This window comes from Scomber japonicus, chromosome 20, assembly GCF_027409825.1.
Source record: "Scomber japonicus isolate fScoJap1 chromosome 20, fScoJap1.pri, whole genome shotgun sequence".
In the NCBI taxonomy this organism is placed as follows: domain Eukaryota; kingdom Metazoa; phylum Chordata; class Actinopteri; order Scombriformes; family Scombridae; genus Scomber; species Scomber japonicus.
Genome location: NC_070597.1, coordinates 11,678,538 through 11,699,486, shown reverse-complemented (window position 1 = coordinate 11,699,486; position 20,949 = coordinate 11,678,538). Strand labels below are relative to the sequence as shown.

Genomic DNA, 20,949 nt, shown 5'->3' with positions numbered 1-20,949 from the left:
AATGTATTAGACCTTGTAAACAACTTCAATGACCTGTAAACAAACAACTAGAGCAGCAGCAGATTAACTGAGCAGTGTCTAAGATCAGTGTGAGGAAATGTTCTTAACCTCTCATCTCTGCTGATTAATAATCTTAAAACCTGCATATTTTTTGTCATTAGTCATCCACACGCTCAGTGGTTCTGAACAGGCTTTGAAGGACCAGAGGGGGGTCCACCTTGTATTTTCTTATAAACAGTCAGTGTGTAGAAGCAGATGACAAAGGCTTAGCGTCGTAATCCTCTTGTCCACCATCTGGGTGCTCCTCTAAAATTAAACCTCCAAACCGGGGCCCTTGCAACAGATGCTAACATCTGTATGCAGGTGCTTCATTAAAGCATGCACACGTGGAGCACACAGCTGCCTGACAGTGTTTCAATCTCAGATCATATTAACGTTTAGGACACATATGATTGATATAGGCTGTGAATTGAAAAATCCTGCAGATGGAGGGGATAAAGAAGGCAATAATGGATGAGATTGGGGAAAGCTTCAACATGTGGAGATCTGCCATTACTGGGGATAAAAGTTGCCCTCTGTCAGTCATTTTCAGATTGATGACAAATATAGGGCTGGGGTCCAAGGTTTTTTACTGCTTATAGGTTTGATATTCTGTGTGTGGGAGAGAGTGAGAGGCTTTAAATAAGTTCAGAGGACAATGATTCATGGTTCCAGTTGTAGTTATATTATACGTCCACCACTTTAACCCACAATACAAAGAACTCTGACCTCATGAGCACTTTCTTTTACATAATCGCACAAAACTGAAGTTGCTTTTATATCAGCCTAAACCTGCAAAATTCAGTTCATTTCTGTTCTGTGCTTCTTCAGCATGTTAACTAATATTTAGATTTTATCAATATGTATCTGTAAAGTAATTACATGAGCTCACTTAATGAATATAGGTCTATTTTTAGGTAGTTGTTCTTAACTAGATGATTTCTATTTAAAACTACTCTATACTTAATAAATATGCCAATGTATGAATTATGTAACTCAACCACATATCAGTTTGAAATTTTAGTTAGAAACGTTATTTTTCCACTACATTTAATTAATTGCTGCAGAGTCGTATTTTCTGTAGAAGCCATAAGACCAATTTATTAAAAAATGATGCATTGTTATAAATTAATATAAAAATGATGAATTATTTCCATTTCAACCAGCTACAATGTTTAAAATATTTGTTACATGTAAAGAAAGCAGTAATAAAAATCCAACTATAAATATTACAACAAAACACATTTAATGTGTAAACTGTATGTTAATGTTCAGTTCATACATTTTGCTGATAATACTAATAGTGGGAATGCAGTATGTGTACTTGTAATAGAGTACTTTTATACTCCAGTACTCCTACTTTTTTACTAATGTAAAAAATCTTTCAGCACTATTTTCTACCTTATATCTTAAAAAGATCCCCTTCCCCCCTTGGTTCATGAAACAACTTGCTTTGTTCATGAAACAGATTCATTCTTCCACTGTAAACACTGAGCAGCCCATGGATTCTGCATTTATTTTAGTGAATAGAGCTGAATTTTCATTGGTTGGTTACCAGTAAGATGCACGAGTGTGTCATTGAACGTCAGATGCTATTTTTATACCTGTGAATACGGGAAGTGCACAAGACTACACCTCTAAGTGAGTAAGTCAATACAATTAACACACCTCCACCACCTGAACCTGCAGACAAATGTGCACTCACATGATACCTGCAAATCCACTTCTCTTTTTTTTTTGAAGATGCCAAAAATCTTGCAATGCCGCAGTGGAAATCGTGTTGAAAAATTAGAAGTATGATATTTGGGCGATGGTAATCAGATCCAGTGAAGGGTGATCAAAACATCACACTCAATTTTTCCACTTTGACACCCTGAGAGTGTCACATGTTCTTCTCTTTTTTCGATCCAATCAGCTGTTTATTTTTGGGCTGTTTCCTTCCTAATTTGACAGCAGTGGATGCTAATTATAATATAAATTGCATATGAAGCTCAAAATGATAAAATCAAATAATGCTGACAGCCTATGCTTACTATTTTTAAAAGCTTTGTTTTGTGTCTTGAGGCTAGTGATTAACAGAAGCCAAAGAAAGCCTCTCGCCTTAAAGTGCATCTGAGATCCACAAGTGCAGTAGAGGCACGTTTTGGTCAGGGAGTTGCCAAGGAGAGCAGCCACGGAAAGCTTAGGTCTGGTATCAGTTTTTTGAAACCCTTTAAAATATCAGCAAGAGGAGCCAAGTGTGCCATGTGTACTTAAAAATAAAAATGATAAACAAATGGTGCAGCATCTGACCAGAAACAAGGCTGTTTGTTTGAGGTACCCATTGTACAAGCATCAGTACATTTATTATATAAACCGAAAGCATCACTGATTTCAAACATGTTATTGTAAGACGCAAGTATGATGTCACAAAGTCTGTAATTTAACAGTGATAGGGATGCAGTGCCTAATGTGTACATTGTCAAATGTGTGCCTAGGTGATAATCACACCATATTGTGTGAAACCTGAACTCCCTCCCCCTCCACGTGTAGTTTTCAGGAGAAATTGAAGTGAGAGCAATGTGGTAGAAGATGTCTGCGAAGGGAAGGGATGCGTCACTGGATTAGTGCCTGAGAATCTGTCCCAGCCTCTTCCCTCTGAGCTGCTGAGACGCCTCCAGAAGGGCACGGCGCTGCTCGCTTTCCCTCCACCAAGCCTTCCACATGAGCCAGCCAAGCCTTAGCTCCCCACCAGGATGAAGAAAGAAAAGAAAACGCATGCTTTATTGTTTCTCCTCCTGCTTCACTTCACCTTGGGTAGGGTCTTCTTTTCTTTATTGTCTTTGTGTGTGGTTAAGACTTCTTGCCTTGCTCTTATCTGGTTAATCCCTTAACACACAGAGGGCATGTCATCTTAGCGTAGACTGTTCATGCTGCTTGTACTCCGTATTCAAATCTGTGATTGTTTGTTTGTTTGTGTTGTGATAGTAGAAACTTAAATCCAAATATATTCCTAAATAATATCCACCCTCCTTCACCCTGCTTTCGTCTCCTGCCATTTTTAGCAAGTGAGTGCAACAGTTGATTACATAAACATTTCCTTTAGAGATATAGATACATGTGTAAGATTTTCCTGGTTCATATAGTATGTGGAGTAGCTTCTTTATAGGTTTTGCCATCATTTTATCATGTCTCCTTTGCTCAAATAACTCAGAGCATATTTGTCTGTTTTCTCATAAAGGGCAATCAGACTATGCTCCGTATTTTTATGACAATGGACCCAGCAGTACAAATGGGAATATGGCCTTGTTCAGCATCTCTGAGGATACACCAGTTGGTGAGTCTAATGATTATTTTAACTGCCACAAATCTGGTTCATCTCATTGTGTTAATGAAGTGTAGTATAGGTGTTTATTTTAGGTGTGTGATGGAACGATGAAATAGTCACACTGGTGTTGAGGCATCAGCTAATCACTGTAATACCTTTTGGATTGTGACGTACGTCAAGACTTACGGGAAGAAAACAATATGGGTGGTGGCTCATCTCCCCTGCTTATCAAACGTGTTGTTTACACTAAATATTATGCACAGAGCTACAAAAATTGGGTATTTGCACCTTCTCTGCTTTACCACAGCCAACGTTAAAATGACCACTGTTACGATTTGACTTTTTTCCACCTCTTTCTTTTTTCTTTTTCATTATTCTATGTAGGAACACAGATCTACATCCTAAATGGCACAGATCCAGAGATGGATCCTGTACGATATGGTCTGACTTTTGAAAAGGGTTCCAAGGAATATTTTAAGGTGGACCCCAAGACAGGAAACGTGACTCTCATTCAGGAGCTTGACAGAGAGGTGAGCCTGTTCATGAGACTCCTGTTTTAAAGAAACCTGCTACAAATCTCTCACAGTTGTGGGTTGAAGTGACCATTTGAATCTTCTTTTTTTAGAAACAAGATGAAATCTCTGTGCTCGTGAGCATAACAGATGGTCGCAATAAAGTAAGTGTATACTGTTTATCCGATGTCTTTCTTTGTTTGCACTTTATTGCCATCGATTCCCTGCTTTAATCATACCATTGCTAGTTTAATAACCTCCATCCCATTATATTTTACAGTTGTGGTTATAAGAGTACAGTCTCTAGTTGAAGGAAAAAACATTGTTTTAATCATTTGAGATTTTTAGTTGTGATTTTTAGTTAGATTTTTAGTTTTGGCTGAGATTTTTCTTGTTTTTTGCTTTCAGGTTGTTGAGACCGTAAGAGTGTTTGTCACTGACGCCAATGATGAGCCTCCTGAATTTCAAAACCTGCCCTTCGTCATTGATATCCCAGAGGTAGAGAATAGCCAATAAATACACCCCAGTTCAAGACTTTCAGTGATGAAAAATTCGCCTGACCATAATGTTTGTCTCTTCTCCAGGACACTGCCCCAGGGAGTAGCATCTTCAGGGTCCAAGCACTGGATAAAGATATAGGCTCAGGAGGCAGCGTCTCATATTTCCTACAGGTGACTCTACAACTTCATTGTTATGCAGATGATGTACAGTTGTGACCATACTATGTAAAAACCTTGTGCAACAAATTTAAGCTGAGGATGTTCAGTTTGGTCAGCCAAAGGCACATTTGAGTCCTGGTGATGAATTATAGGCAAAAAAAAATAAAATATTGTGACTGTATATTAGGTTTTGAAGCTCAAGTGAGAGAGATGTGTGTGGCTTAATTTCAAAATATATCCACAATCAATAATTTTGTATCCTTGACAGAGCTAGAAAATATGTTGTCTCGCTCAGCTTTCTGCTTCTTTACTCTGGCATTAGGCGGGAAAATCTCCCCAAAATGCTAAATCAAAGCTTTAACGTGACACATAACACGTGCCTGGAATAGAGATCTAAAGTGACCTCAGCTGAAAAAGTTCAAGCTATTTTAGCCTCCTTGCAAAAGGCCTCCATTCGAAATTTAGGATGACTAAGATTTTACTAATCACACATAGAGCTGTTAATAGCTTGGCTCCAGCTTACATCTCTGGACCTCTTAACACCCTGGCATACACCCTGAAGTCTGTTACCATGTTTATCCTCTCAGCTCCCAAAACCTCTGACTTATTTTAAACGCAAGCAAGCATGTGCAGCAAGCGTTTTTCAGCAAAGCGTTTTCCTTTTAAAAATAATCATTGATATTGCTTTATTTCACTCAATATTTTTACAATTATTACATTTACTTTTTCTTGGTGATCTTCTGTTGTTTGGTTTTATTTGCAGTTTGTAAACCATTGCAGAAAAGCATTATTGGGCTTATTCCAACTGCACCATGATCATCCAGGACAGTAACACTGTTAACTGGCTTTGTTTTACCCGTTAACGCTCGGGGGGAAAACCAGAGGTCGAGCTGACATCATGAGAGCTGTGCTGCCATGTGGAGGGAGAAAAAGGGCATTTGAGTGATGGAACGGTGCACGGAGGGAAAGATTAATCTCATACCAGAGAGCAGTCTGGAAATGGTGTTACTTGAGTGGATTAAATTTCAATTACATTTGAGCAAGGCATTGACGGCTTAATATGGGCTTAGGTTTTTGTCCGGGCCAACAGCTGACAACACAGTAGTTACTGTTCATGTGTCAACTGTGAGACAAAACTATCCTGATGGAGGAAAATGTAAAAGTTGAAGTGAGACAGGTTAAGAATTCAGTTGTGATTGGACTTTTAGCTCTCCATTTGATTGCTACATTTAACTATAAATTAAAAACCTGTATCCACTGTTATCTTAAACCTTGTTGACTGTGTAACCCTTTGCATTACCAGACCTCACCGTTTGCAAAGTTCACCATTGATGGGCACAGCGGGATCCTCAGGGTCAAACCTGGTGAGACTTTGGACTACGAGACCACACCCACGCACTTTGTGACAGTGGTTGCAAAGGTGAGAAGTCGTTGATAAGCTTTACATTTGAGTTTGTCCAATGGTTTATCTTCTCTGATCCTCTATACATGCATAGGACCATCCTGACCAAGCGTAACAGGTTTCCAATGCATCCATGTTGTTGTTTTGCAGTTTTAATCAGTATGCATTAATCAATTCAAAGAGGGGAATATTTAAAGAATCTTGACAATGAATCCATCTTTCTCCAAGCATTGCTCATTATAATTGAATTCTGGTGGTCTTCCAAATAAAATCCGTTGGGAAATGGAAAGTTTTTAATGGGCTTGGATCTACTTTTGTGCCTTTTTGCATTTGCAGAAAACAAATGTGACATTGGCAGAAAAAAAGGAAGCACAGGAACCTGACTGTTGATAGCCATGACAAGTTTAGTCACGACTAAGCTTTCTGAGCACGACATGTTGAGTTCTCACAATCTTTCTCTATGAATTAAATAGAAGTGTGGAGAAATGTTGAAAATGCCTGAGTTTCAGTAACCTGAGGTGTAATCCCTCCATTAAAACAAAAAAAAGCTAGTTTCTTCTTCCAGTCTTTCATACTGTATACTACTACTACTACTACTACTACTACTACTACTACTGCCACACTATTACTACTACATACTAATGATCAAATTGAGAAAAGCTTCAACTCATCTAAACGTGCAATTTAATCAATCAAGTGTGGATTAACATTGTTACATCCCAATTATCAACAGACATCGAATTAATGTGCTTGATATAATCTTGTTACACCATATAACCAGTGTATAGTGCCCATAGATTATTTGATTTTGTTTTATTTCATAACATTATTTAGCTAGTTAACAGAAGCCAAACTCATCATGCCATTTCAAGCTCGACATCTGGTTACTGTTAGCCAGTGAAAGCCTTTAATCTTAGCAGTAAGTACTTTCTAATAACATTTAGTTTCACAGGGATTTAAAAGTGCCTGTAGCAGCAGATATTCATTGAGAGATGAAAGGGAACACATGACTGTTTGCTTCTAAATGTAAAAACAAATGTTCTTTGTTCAAATTTATATATTATTTAATAATCAATTCATCATGTGCTTTGTATTAAACCATGAACCAAAGTCTAGATAAAAATTGATGACCTTTCTTCCCTTACCATTTGTTTTCTCAGGATGGAGGAGGGAAGTACAAGGGTAAACATCAGGTGTTGACTTCCACAGCCACCATAACAATCAACGTAATTGATGCCCAAGACATGCCTCCATCCTTCATAGGAACCCCTTACTTTGGCTATGTCTACGAAGTCTCTGTCCCTGTAAGTCCTTCTTCTTTTCTCCACACATCAGCAGTGCAGCTGATTCCTGTATGTCACTGCTTTTGATAGCATACAGCATTGTAAATATGTAAATATGTAATATTTTTGACTTGCAGGGCTCTGAAATATTCACTGCATATGCTAAAGATGGAGATCAAGGCAATCCTAACCCCATACATTATTCCATTATTAATGGTAAGAACAGTAAATCAAGAAATCAAAATGAGTTGTTTGTTATTTCAGTCTTATTTATTTATTTCAACCTTTAGAAGATCATGATCAGTCTTCCAACACATTGCCAACATTTCTGTTATCACTTTTCAGGTAGCGATGGTGTCTTTGACATAAATAGCAGCAGTGGATGCATCACCCTGAACACTTATCCATCCATGCTGAAAAATGAATTATATGAAATTAAAGTCAAGGTATCTTTTTTTTTCTTTGGAATTACACCACCAAGTTTTATAAATTATTCTATAAACCAAATGTGTTAACTGGTGTGATTTTTTTTTAAATGCAGGCATCTGAGGTAGGACCAAGTAATCAGCTACTGGACTATGATGTTACCTTGGTGACTGTTCGGGTGGTGGACCTCAACAATCACCCTCCGACCTTTTATGGAGAGAACGGACCACAGAGCAAATTTGAGGTCACCATGTATGAGCATCCTCCTGCAGGGGAGATCCTGCGGGGCTTTAAGATCACCGTCAATGACTCTGATCAGGTAGATTTATTTCCAAATTTCACTCCCATCTTACTGACTTCTGTATATCCTTTTGTCAGTATGTTCCTGGTGTACATTACCTAACATTTATGCAACAAAACATTCACTTTAGACATAATGTGCTTTTAGTTTCAATAATTCACACAGGACCTGGTGCTCTGATATAAAACATTTTTTTGAGTGTTTTTAAAATGGATGTTCTCTTTAAATGTTGAGTTTGTTCCTCTGCAGACAAATACCCTACTAATACCTCTGGGTGCAATGTTGCATAAATATCTGCTAACCAGCCTCGAAGTACATCCAGTTATGCAACACCATTTAAAAATATTCATAAAATGTGTTCATTAATTCAAGATAAAATGTTACTCATTATGCCATATTGTCTATTCTCTCCAAATTGCCTCAATGACTCATAATCTGTAATATATTCTGCCAGACTTTTCCTTTTTTTTAAATTAATTTCATAGTTTTCTTGGCAGCTACATCATAATTTATTTGACTTGTTTGGGTTTTCTACATTTTGCTGTTAATTTTTCTTTGCAGGGAGCAAATGCTAAATTCAAACTGAGACTAGTGGGGCCGAGCCGAGTGCTGCGAGTGGTTCCCCAGACGGTCCTCAATGAAGCGCAGGTGACCATCATTGTGGAAGACGCATCTGGCATCGACTATGAAAAGGGACCAACACTTTCCTTCAAGGTTAGAGTTTATATATCACTAAATTATGAATGAGTAATTTGGAATCATCCTTATTTAGTCTAGGCTTGTAATTAATTATTATTGAACTTTTTCTTGACCTCTCAGAGAGTCTTAGAAAGCATCAATAGAAAGCATTTAAATGAGATGCTGACCCAACACAATTACCACATTTCCTTGATGAATTAGAGGCAATTTATCTATTATCAAAATTATTGCTGCCAAATTAAGATTGGATTGCCTTGAAATGTGTACAGTCATTCATGGTCCTCAGAGGATGAATGCTACTGACGTCAGTGGTCCCCTGATGTTTCCTGTAGAGCCACCAGCAGGTGGACATCTGTGAATCAGTATTAAATGTCTCAACAACTGTTGGTAGGATTAACATAAAATATGGTGGAGATATTCATGGTCTTTGTGAACCCTTAACTGATTTGCATGTTGGCAAATGATGATAACTGAAATCTTTAATTTAATGATGAATATTACATGATCAATAAAAACTGTTAATTTCTCATATACCATAAAGAATTTACTGTTGATACCAAAAACTGTATTTTGAGGTAATGAAAACAAGTATATATTTGAAGACTTCATGACCTGGGCCATGTCTATTGGCAGCAAAACCTCTACCATTAATTGCAAATGATGTATGTTTTCTATATAATTATTCTGACATCTCTCTCTGGCCAATTCATATATTTAGTTACTAACCACTAAACATATTTAATAGACCTCTACTTTTTCAATCCAACAGTTTTCTTTACAATGAACATTGCAGCCTCACAGTGCTACTGGTGTGGCTCTTAATCTTGTTTGTCAATAAACAAATCAATAAATGAACTAATTTTCAGCACTAATTTAATCACACTTTGCATGTGTCTTTCTGCAGCTGTTAGCAGTGGAGATTGACACTCCTGAGAGGTTCAGTGCAACAGCTGACATTGTGATCAACCTCATGGACACAAATGACAACATCCCCAAATTCACATCGGAGTATTACATCGCCAGGGTCCCTGAGAACTCTTCTGGAGGCTCCAGCGTTGTGTCTGTAACAGTGAGTCAATCACGATTAAACTCTGCTTTAACCCGACCAAAGTGATTACATAATCCATCAATCCTCCAATAAATGCATATTACTTGGTGCAGTTCATTAGGTGAAAGCAGGTTGTTGCCAGACAAAAAAAATCTCAGCGTTGCCAGCCTTTGTTTTTGTTGTTCTTGTGTCCATGTGACATTCTGGCATATGCTCTGTGTTACAGCTCACACAGGGTTACAATTAATAGAAGTATTAACACGTTTGTTTGTCTTGTCCATTCCTTTACACTGTATGTATCCTGGCCAGGCAATTTAGCTAAACTAGGCCAGGCTGTGTGGAGTAAAAAGCTTAATTTTGCTTCAAGGTTAATCATGTTGACCTATGCCTTCATCCCCACCCACAGACTTATAGTCTGTCCCACTTGAGCTTAAGACCCTTGCTGGTTATCCTCAATGAGCTCCAGTAAAAAAAAAATCTAAATGGACCACCTTTGGTCACCTTGGTTTAGTTTTTAGCCCCTGCCAGTATTCTATTTAAATTCTAATCTTTGTCCTGCTTTTTTCCTCCAGGCAAATGATCCAGATTCAGGGCCTTGGGGTGAAGTCAAATACATGATTTATGGATCAGGATCAGATTTGTAAGTAAAATCCCCCCATTCCTGCCAGTATAGGTTCAGTCTGATCAGTCTTACACACCCACAAAACACATTTCATGGACCAAAAAAATTTATTTTCAAGTGGATATCATTGAATACTGCTCAGAGATTCAAGGTGTTTGATAAACTCATTCAACAGGACACCAGTCTTGATTAATCTTTGTGTCTTTGATAGAAGAGATAAGCAGGAAACCAGTATGATTGGCCCCTCTGCTGCACAAACAACTCACTCTAAAATGGCTGCAAGATGCTGGCTAATCTCCTAATTGGATTGGAGGTTTAAAAATAGACAGCCTGGCCTGTCTCACATAGGGAGAGCCAATTAACATGCAATATGACAGCTGGAGCCACAGAAACGGCAGCTTTGAACAGCAAGGCAGTATGCAGCAAAGGGAAAGTGCAAATTTATGCTTAGGCGGTAACCTGAGTTAATTGCGTGAAAGTTATCAGTTTCAAGACAACTTGTGAATTTTCACAGTAGAAAACGAGACAGAAAAGAATAAAATGGCAGTAAGCTTGGTCTTGAACTAGAAAGCACTCAAAACAAGCCTCCAACAGTGTAGTATAATCCTTTCAATTCATTACTTTAAAGTAAAGTGTAAAATACACACAAATCTTTGACATTTCTCTGATGGCAATAATAAAAAGCTTTTTCAAGCTCAACCCAATGTAATCTGGTGAAAACTTCAAAAGTTGTCAAAAATCTGTTCAGGGACGAATAAGTATGGCTAAAAAGAAATCTGTCTAAAAGAAAGGAATCCAAAATATGTTTTTAACCAGTGTATTCCTTGCCTGTCTTAACTTCTACTACTAAAATCTGTTCAGTAGTTTGTAGTTATTAGACAAAGAAGAGGAGTTATAACTATATACATAGGCTAAAATGGTTTTCTTCCATACTTTTAAATCATCAGGTTAAGTGGATTCATTGTCAGTTTATTTTTACATGTTGCTGCTAAAAAAAATCTTGATCCTGCTTTTTATAGTGTAGTATGTGAGTCATCACAAGATCTGACGTTGATCTCATTTGCGCTGTAAATTGGGACGCTTACATGAGAAAACACCTGGCTCGTTGGAACAGGGTGTTTGGGATGGACAGCTGTGCTTATGACTCATACACTGTCTCTGCAGGTTTGCCATCCACCCAACATCAGGCCTCATCTCCACGCAGCCCTGGACCACCCTGGATGCAGAGGTCAGGTCTAAGTACAACTTCTACGTCAAGGCAGAGGATTCGGAGGGAAAGTACGGCCTGGCAGAAGTCTTTATCACCGTCCTCGACATGAACGACCATTCTCCAGAATTTGATGACAAACTCTTTGAGAGGACCATGATTATTGGCACACCTGTCAGAGTAGAGGTATGTTATACACAATTCTCAACTCAACTTACTTCTCATACATTGTTCTCTACTTGCACAGAAAATCTACTGTACATCACTGGATAGTAACAGTAGCTCTTTGTAATGTTACTGACATCTAAAGAATAATGTATGGAAGTTCGGAACTGCCAGTATTAAAATCATCCAAAGTATTGAAATTCTATGATACATATTTTATGTTTGAAGATGAATTCTTACTGCCAAAACCAAAGGATTAGGATTGTGACATTCATTCATATTATTTGTATATTAGCCTTATATATAATTCTCAGCTGTTCTTCAAAAACTATTCAGAACAAATCAGTGCGCCACACTGTTACACTGGATGACATGTTCCTTCATTACAATGAACATGGGCACTTACATGGGTTTATTTTGAGTCAATCTGCACCTCATCTTGCTGCTCTAATTACTCACTAGAGCACCAAATGTGTATTAAATTTGAGGCTGGAAATATCCCCCAGCGGTATTTACTCCAGTTTCAAAACTACAGTACTCTGCTTTTGTAGGAAATTATTTAGCCCTTTTTTACAATTAAAGCTTTGTATTTGTAGACTCTTTTTAAAGATTTACATCCTCAATCCTTTTAAGTGCAAGGTGAAATATAGACAATGCAGACCATACACTACCCAAATTAGTCATAATCTTACCAACAAAAAAAAATGTCAGTTTATTTTTTAATTTTAATCATGTCAGCCTTCTACCAGGTTTCTTTTCTGATATCTGTCATTCAAAATTAACCATTCATGAAAAATAGTGAGTTGAATATAACATCTGTTCTATTCATCTATTCCATTCTGTTGTACGGTTCGGTTGTAGGTTTAGCTTCTTGCTTGTTGACCTGTTCTTACTTTCTTTGGATTTGTTTGCCACACAGAGACATTGTCAGGCATCCCCTTTTACTATCTGAACATAATCCCACAGCCATATGTTTCTGGTTCTGTTTTGTTATTCAAATTAGGCTTCTAATTGAATTAATTAATATGACGTTTTCCATTATAAAATCATTTAAATGACCAAAATATGCAACCATTGTGTGTCACTCTACCTCTTCTTACAGGCCGTGGATGATGATGCAGAATCACCAAACAATGTCATTGAGTACTCCATCATGAAGGCCGATCCTGACAATGCATTCGACATCAATGCTGCCACAGGTGAGATCAAGTTGAAGCCGTACATCAAGTCCATGGAGATTGTGCAGAATATCACCAAGCAGAAGGACTGCAAGTGGTCTCTGGTGGTCCAGGCCAGGGACAGGGGCTCTCCGTCCTTCAGCACGACAGCCGTGGTCAATATCGATATCACAGAGGCGGTAAGACCTGCTCTGACTCATATGTGCTTGCAGCGCTTTCTATTCCAAGCCTTAGCTGTAGGCAGCTCAAGCTGTAGATTGAAGCATTTTAACATTGAAGAGGCATTGGTTTCATGCTATGCAGCTGCTAATTCAGCATCTGTGTCTCAGCAGTCACATTTCATTAACCTCATCATCTTTAATTTTTTTTTTGTAGATGCAAATATGGAATATAAAATAACCTCATTATTATCCTTTAACATTTTCAATCATTTACATTAATTCATATTTTTTTAACATTATATGTTTTCATCTTGTATTCATTCATTCACTCTGCATGATGAAATGACTGTTTTTGGTTTTGTTTCTGTGTTGTGTATCGTGCTTTTCAGATCAAAGGTCGAATTATTACATACTTCAAGGGACTCAGCAGGCGTCCGCTGACTGTTTTTGGAATTTGTTTCAGCATTGTCATCTCCCTCATTTTACTAACAATCTGCATATCCACAATCCTGTACTGTAACTCAGTGAAAAAGTCCAGAATCAACCCAGAGAGTAACTATATTAAAGTGATACGCAGGGTCAAGTGAGACATATTTGAGACCTGTACTATATTTCATCATAAATTCCTTACGTTCAGAAGATGTCTATTTTTCTACTCTTTGGTTATTGTCTGTAAAAGAGTACTGGAGCACATTTGAAGGTTTTATATGTATAAGAAACAATTTTCGTATTTTCCATTTCTTATTTTATTTTTTTGATTGGACAATATTCAAAATAAAATATTTTTCTAATAGCGTAATTACTAGATTTCACACTAACAAAACACCATCTTTGATGATCTAAAAAACATTTAGACTTTTTTTTCTCTATAGCATAACACAGATTATTTGGATGTCAAATTGACGTTTTCTTTAGGAGTTAAACCTGGATTTGCTCACTTAACATCCATTTTTCTTACATACATGTACTTCATTCTGTTTTGAGCTGTCATCGTTCTTGTTCAACCCTCATCAGTTACATGCCAAAGCGAAATCCTCATGCACCGCACTGTCAGACGCATTCCCAACAACTAGTATTGTGCATAGCATTTGCATCTGTAGGAGAGAGGAGAATGGATGACTGAGTGTGTGTGTGTGGAAGCAATACATTGTTGGTAGACATGTTGTTTGGGCCTCCTCTGTCAGTGCTTTGCTCATTCATCTCTCATGCTTGCATGCTTTGAACAAATGCTGCATTAAGGCTTGGATTTAGTCCCTTGGACTTGATTTAAACTATTTTATTTGTGCTCTTTTACAGACTCCTCTCAAGGGGCCTATGGCGGCCTTTTTATTGAAAAGTAGGGACAATCCTATGAAAGCTCTAGGCATGGTCACTGTTATCATTACTGTGTTGGTAGGAGTGACTGCATTGATCTCTACGGCTATGTATATGCGCAACACAAAGTCAAACAGGATCATGCCAGCACGTCGCATCATTAAGAGGCGACCCAGGGACGACCAGCCCTGGAACTTAAAGATGCCTGTTTTGAAACCACTAAACAACCCTGCAGATAAGTTCATTATCAGTGACCCTGAAGGCAACCGCCAGCGGAACACCAACAGCCCTCGATCAAAACCTCCTCCACCCAGTGCGCCAAGTCTGCCTCCTCCACCTCCGTCAAACACACGGCTCAGTGAGAGGCCCCGTGCAGTCCCAACAATCTCTGGTGCATTAGCCTATAAAGGCTCAAAGAAAGCTAAATCAAGCCGCCGCAAAGATGGAAATGTCAGTTCTGCTTTAGTGTCAGAGCTTAAAATGAAACTGGAGCAGAAAATCATTGAGAACAACAAAGGTTATTATTAAGTCCATCAAACAAACGTCTTGTTTAAGGTTGTCTGGTCCATTCTTTGATGACTCACTCTATTCCTAGCTCATCTGTTGTTGGAGAGTTCTCAGTTGAACCTCTTATGATGATCAGGTTGGGGTGATTTGAGGTTTAAGAAGTGTAACACAAAGATTTACAGATATTGATGTCTTAAGACAGGTTATGAAACAAGTGGGCTGTGGTGCATCCTTAGTTGATCCTGCCAAGGTAAAGAGAGGAAAGAGCTTGAGTATGTCGGTAGTGCAGTCGAGGATTATTCACCACACTGCCATCTTGAGGAAGATTATATTCTCTTAACAACAGTAATAAGCTCCACTGTAAATTGCCTGTGGAGAGGATTAGTAAGACCCACAGTGTAAACATTAGTTGCATAACTTCCTGAAAAGTGTTATGTTCAAGACCCTGTAATGTTTTCAGCATGGAACTACTGCAAGATTTCAACCAATACATCCTCAAAACAAAATCATTTCTCCTTGCTCATGTGGAGCATGTAGATGAATGACATGGTCATGAAAAACAACGCTCATAATGAAGTGCTAAAGGACCTATGTGTTGATATTTTTATTTTACATCAGCCACTTGAAAGCTGAGAAGTTGCTCTTTTGTATCATTACAATGTGCCACTGTAGGTTTTCACAGTAACACAAGCTAACAGAGTTGCTTTCATTGATTTGAGTGTGTGTAATTCTAGAAAAATGCTTTCATATCAATTTACATGGGTCCATTTTAAATGTACAGAACTGTATTGTTTTAAATATATGAGGATACATAGACAAGATATGAACGTTTCACAGCTGTATGTTTCAGCAGTAAATTACACAAACTACACATGAAAACCATCTAACTCCACTAGTGGAACACTGTTGGTAAAGATTATATGTATGCTTGAAATTTTATATAACTGCTTGGACATTTCCTTTATAGATATAGTAATTGAAATATAGTCTGTGTCAAACATTTAGAGTTCACACAACTACTTTCCATATTCATCTTTAATGCCTTCAAATACAGGCAAAAAAGATTAGAGTAATCTCATTGCTGTTATACATATCTCGTATCTGACTGTATCTTAACTTATGACTATCTTGTTTAAGTTGAGATAAACTATATATGTTAACTATAAATTACACTTGCCTGGTCCTTCGAAGTAACATATTTGTACCGTCTTTGTACTGTCTTGATTTTGAATAAATATTTGAAAATAAGTTGGTTTTTGATCCATTTTGTACAAAAGCTGGTTATGATTAGTTATATTTAATCAATGTTTAGTTTCAGTGAGGAGAAAAATAACCTTTTATAAACTCATTAGCACAGTCATTGTGAAAATGTATATTTTTTGGTATCATTTTATACTAATTTCCTTGGATTTTTTTTTCAATTTGCAAATATTTAATTTATTTAGTAGATTACAGAGAGGGTGGTAAAATTTGATACAAATGACAAGAAAAAGTAACTTTTCATTCTTAGGACATTTCTTAGAAAATGATTATAATGCACTTATAGAGTTAAATGAAATAATCTTATATCACACAAAACTAAACAGTGAAACATTCTTCAATCATTCCACACTTTCTCTCAGTCAAAAAAAATGTAAAGAGCCTAATTTATCACACATATGAACCCTAATAAAATGAGTGGGTACTAATAAACTAAACACTTTTATATGTTTTTCTTATAATTTGTAAAGTGCACCACCCTTCCTGTATAGTTAAATACCTGAAAATGATATACAGTATTACATTGCCATAAAATTGGTATAACATTATTTTTTCTATTTTGTAATGTTAAAATGGTTTTAATTCATGGCAGAAAACATTAAGTATTATTGTGTAATATTAAGATGACAGCATGCTGCACTACTGTTGTGCAAATATCTAGATCTAGTCAACAGGCTGACTTCCATCCATAGAGGTACACCACTAGCAGGGCAAGAATCATTTAATACATGCTTGCCACCTTTCTGTTTCTGTCTGTGGGTGTGTCATGCCATCATTGAAAATATGATCATATTTTTTATAGGCTAACAAAAATGATATTCAATAATAATTATTTGCATTGTATCGTATTCTAATATATCTACTATAGTTTCTAAGTAATGAATGCCATTAATAATGAATTCAAAATAACATACAATTAAGTATCTAACTGCAAATGTTACATCTGCCATGTATTTGCCCTTACAATTGATGTAAAGACACAGTGAGCTCAAAGCTGTCATTAAATGGAAATATCATGTCCTACTGACTAGGATTCAGATTGAAAATCACTTTAATCTGCTTACCAGTGTATGTATAAATGCACGGGGAAAACACCGCTTATGCAACAAATCCTCTGAGTGATTGTGCTAAAAAATCAGAGTGTCTCAGCATTTGTCTTTGACTTCCCTTTAATCCACATCATACATTGTTTCATTCCATTACAAGACAACAAATCTGGAATCCGTAAAAAGAAAGAACATTAAAAAAGCATATTTAATAGCTTCAGTCTCCTGACCCATGAACCATACAATGCACCCCATTATAATTTAGTTTGGTGAGCTTAACAGTCAAGAAATATGCAACAGTATGCAAACTTACATTTTTACATATTTCAAATATAGGTCTGCATTCAGTATCAAAACAAAAAAGTGACAAGAAATATCAAATATATTTTTACAGCAAACTTCTTTCTGTACATATATAATAACAAACTCTCCTTATAATAAGGAATAAAGGCATCTCCATTGTGAGCTGATAGCTTAAAATGTATATTTACAGAATAGGTCTATACTCAAAACTGATATTATTTACATATACACAATTCTTGAATATGATGCTAGTAAAGATCAGCTGCAGTGCCTCCTTTGCTCTTATCTTCAGGCTTCTGCCTCTTTTTGGGCTTTTCCTCTGAGTCCCTGCACAGGCCTTCATCGCTGGCTGCCTGTAAACTGTCAAAAGTGCCCTGCCTCTCTGTCCCCTGCGAGTTCTCCCCGCGCAGATTTCGTTTCTTCCACAGATCGATGCAGCGATCCACACAGCTGAACCTGGCCTCTGTGGTGCAAGCGTACATGCCGGCCGGCACTGACAGAACCATGGCACACACAATAACTATAATGTGGATGAGCCTCTCCCTCTGTTCCAGCTCACTGATGTCACTTCCTGTCATAAACACAATACACTGGCCGTCCCTCGGTGGCTGGTTCTTCAAGGTGACACAAACTTCATATTTTGTAACAGGAAGCAAGTCACTGACTGAGTAGCTGTTGATGCCAGGGCCGATGTAGATTATCTCCTTTTTGGGGGAATCATATTTGCCAAAGTGGATGGTAAACCAGGTTTCTGCCGGATTATCTGTAGCTGCATACCACTCAAGGGTGATACCGTAAACTGTCTGCTTGGCAATGCGGATGTCAATGTAGGCATTCTCATCGGATGGCAACATAGGGACAGGTGGAGGAAGAGGAATGGATGTATTGGAGGAGGTGATGTTCACCGTGATGTTAACAGAGGAGTTGCCAATGAAGTTGTTGGCCGTGCAAGTGTAGAGTCCTCGGTTTGCCAGGTGAAGAGAGGGAATCACTAGCTTGGAGGTGATGGTCTCCTCATCTATGCGAGTCTCAGTTGCTGCATGGAAAAAACAGACAGTTCTGCATTTAAATGACACTTGTTCATATCTGCTTAACGGGCCTTTTGTTAGTATGTAAAGCAGATGCTGCCTGAAAGTTCAACATATACCTCACTAAGTGCTTCCGCAGCAGGTTCACAACAGTTTAATGGATGATAGTAATAAAAAAAATCTTACCAGCAAATCCTCTTATAATCTTCAAACTGTACATCCAATGGATGGTCGGGTCTGGCCTGGCCTTGACTAAGCATGTGAGTGTTGCATTTGCTCCACGAGGTAAAGTGATGTTAGTCTCTGGGGCAGAGGCCACCGGCTTCATGCACGTTTTCAACTGGATCTCGTGGAAAAACTTGTTGGCTTTGGAGGCGGGGCCCGAGCACATCAAATAAGAGTTCATCAGGATGATGGGAGGGCTCACCGCCCTCATGAATTCAACGAAGCCTTTGAGGCGGCAATCGCACAACCAGGGGTTGTCATGCAGCACCAAGACCACATTGGAGACCACCCCTTCTTTGCCCCACTCTTTCTCTGATATTTGGTAAAGGGGCCAATTGATGAAGACATCTTTTGATATGACACTAAGCTGATTGAAGGATAAATCTAAATAGGTCAGTGTGCGTAAGTGTCTCAGAGCATGTTCGGGCAGAACATCCAACCGATTGTGCTTCAGGTCCAGAATCTTGAGTTTTGGTGTGTCTTGAAATGCAGTCCATGGTACCGAAGTCAGCTTATTCCCTTGTAGCCTCAGCTCAGTCAGGTTTGCCAGCCCCTCCAGGCTTTTGATGCTCATCAGGGTGATCTCATTGAAATTCAGCCAGAGAAACTCCAAGGCACTAACTTTAGAGAAAGATCCTTGAGGTAACTCAGTCAGGGGGCAGTTTTCAATACGGATTTTTGTGAAATCGTGTGGGATATCCTCCGGGATATGTCCCATGGAGGTTTCCATACATAGCAAAGATCTAGAATGGTAAAATGAGACATGGTTTAGAAAGGAAGGAAATGAAAAGTACACATTTTATCCTCATAGCTTTTCAATGTAAATGCAGAGTTGTACAAATATAATTGTTTTATTTTATTTTTATTTTATCAGTTTATTTGTTAGGGACAGTGCATATTAATAAACATATCTGTAAACATGCCAGAATTAGCCCAAAGGCTAGTTTTCATCTGTTGTCCCTGGCCTGGTGTGAGTTGGCAGCCTGTAATAATAGATTGGATGTATGGATAGTGTTGTTAATTTTCAGAACAATTTGATAAGTAAATTACATTTAAGATATTTATTTTTGAAAGGGTTTTATGGCTATATGTAAGAGTCTGTATAAGCTCAGTGGTCACTCACCTTCCCAAGTTTTCTTCTGAGCAGGAGCAACCAATCAGACAAGTTGATGATCCAGGAGTGATGAAATAAAATACAAAAACAATACGTAACATGACACAAAAAGCATCCATATTCCTGGAGGAGCATGTGAAATAGGCCTCTGATAGGCAGGACATGCCATGGGCTGCATGGAAGAAAGCCTATTACCTTAATCTGCCTTGACGTAACACTTAAGACACAGACATGTGAGACACACAAGAAAGGTGTATTTTTAGCAATGGTCCACTTTGTCTAGAAAATGTTTTTCGATCTCTCTCTCTCAACCAAATCATGATTCAGTGGGTTTTGATTTTGTTTGATTCTGTTTTGAAGTTGTATTTTCAGGTATGACCCTCAAACCGCTTTGGATCAGTCTAATTTAATTTATTTGTCCCCTACCAAAGCACAGGCATTGGCATGACAGGAGGCCCATCTGTATGAAGTGGGCCGGAGCCCATCGGGCTTAGTGGCACACAGAGGGAGGGTTTCAGAGAGACAGAGACAGATGTCTGGAGAGGACTGTAATCTGACCTCAATAATCTGAACACTGGTCATCTCTAAGGTTGTTAAAGGCTGAATCAGCATGTGTGAAAAGAGGTGACAGCATCGGCATTGTAGTTTCAATACTGAACAGACATCTTCCTTTTATATATTTTTAGAGATGTATGTCTGAGTTTGACAGGAAAATAGATTAATTCATCGCATGTAATGAAGGCAATGTCCCAGTTATCATGGATTATTGATTCCTTAATGATAGTTAATGATAGATAGCATTCTAAATTAGAGACATTTGCCAAATACGTATGTCTTTAACTATTTTTTGTTATTTTAGTTTAGTCTACTTGTAGATACTAAACACATTCTGTAGTTTCCCTTAGAAGACAAAACAATCTGTACCTGTATGAGTATTATTATTGACAGAAATATTTGATATACACACCTGTAGCTTCAGTCATTAGTCATTAATTCTTAAATCTTTATCAGGGTAGGTGATGCTACTGATGTTTCAATTTATGTGTTAAAAATTGATGCTGTGACAGTGTTTTAATCAGAAAATCAATGTTGTGATTTACTGTTTTTTAAAAAAAGCAACTGGCATCATGTGATTCATTTCTT

The 20,949-nt window shown here is 37.8% G+C and overlaps 2 protein-coding genes across 2 annotated transcripts; one reads left to right on the top strand and one right to left on the bottom strand.

Moving 5' to 3' along the window:
* Positions 1-2,774: 2,774 nt before the first annotated feature.
* Positions 2,775-14,851, top strand: LOC128381567 (cadherin-related family member 1). The gene is made up of 18 exons (XM_053341604.1): positions 2,775-2,835; positions 3,084-3,086; positions 3,260-3,355; positions 3,731-3,876; positions 3,972-4,022; positions 4,267-4,356; positions 4,443-4,529; positions 5,821-5,937; positions 7,080-7,223; positions 7,340-7,418; positions 7,548-7,648; positions 7,744-7,947; positions 8,491-8,643; positions 9,533-9,697; positions 10,249-10,316; positions 11,463-11,691; positions 12,773-13,027; positions 14,306-14,851. Exons 1-18 carry the CDS (start codon positions 2,775-2,777, stop codon positions 14,849-14,851), a joined length of 2,595 nt encoding a protein of 864 aa, XP_053197579.1.
* A 2,836-nt stretch (positions 14,852-17,687) lies between these two features.
* LOC128381686 (leucine-rich repeat, immunoglobulin-like domain and transmembrane domain-containing protein 2) lies at positions 17,688-19,925 on the bottom strand. The gene is made up of 3 exons (XM_053341727.1): positions 19,816-19,925; positions 18,654-19,435; positions 17,688-18,475 (listed from the first exon to the last, which is right to left on the bottom strand). Exons 1-3 carry the CDS (start codon positions 19,923-19,925, stop codon positions 17,688-17,690), a joined length of 1,680 nt encoding a protein of 559 aa, XP_053197702.1.
* Positions 19,926-20,949: the final 1,024 nt, after the last annotated feature.

Excerpts from the sequence above, each read along its gene's own strand:
- LOC128381567 (XM_053341604.1), top strand. The coding sequence starts at position 2,775 with ATGAAGAAAGAAAAGAAAACGCATGCTTTATTGTTTCTCCTCCTGCTT. Across the intron at positions 7,224-7,339 it reads TCTACGAAGTCTCTGTCCCT|GGCTCTGAAATATTCACTGC; the intron begins GTAAGTCCTTCT and ends TTTGACTTGCAG. Across the intron at positions 7,649-7,743 it reads TATATGAAATTAAAGTCAAG|GCATCTGAGGTAGGACCAAG; the intron begins GTATCTTTTTTT and ends TTTTAAATGCAG.
- LOC128381686 (XM_053341727.1), bottom strand. The coding sequence starts at position 19,925 with ATGGATGCTTTTTGTGTCATGTTACGTATTGTTTTTGTATTTTATTTC. Across the intron at positions 19,436-19,815 it reads TCAGAAGAAAACTTGGGAAG|ATCTTTGCTATGTATGGAAA; the intron begins GTGAGTGACCAC and ends TTACCATTCTAG. Across the intron at positions 18,476-18,653 it reads GATTATAAGAGGATTTGCTG|CAACTGAGACTCGCATAGAT; the intron begins GTAAGATTTTTT and ends TTTTCCATGCAG.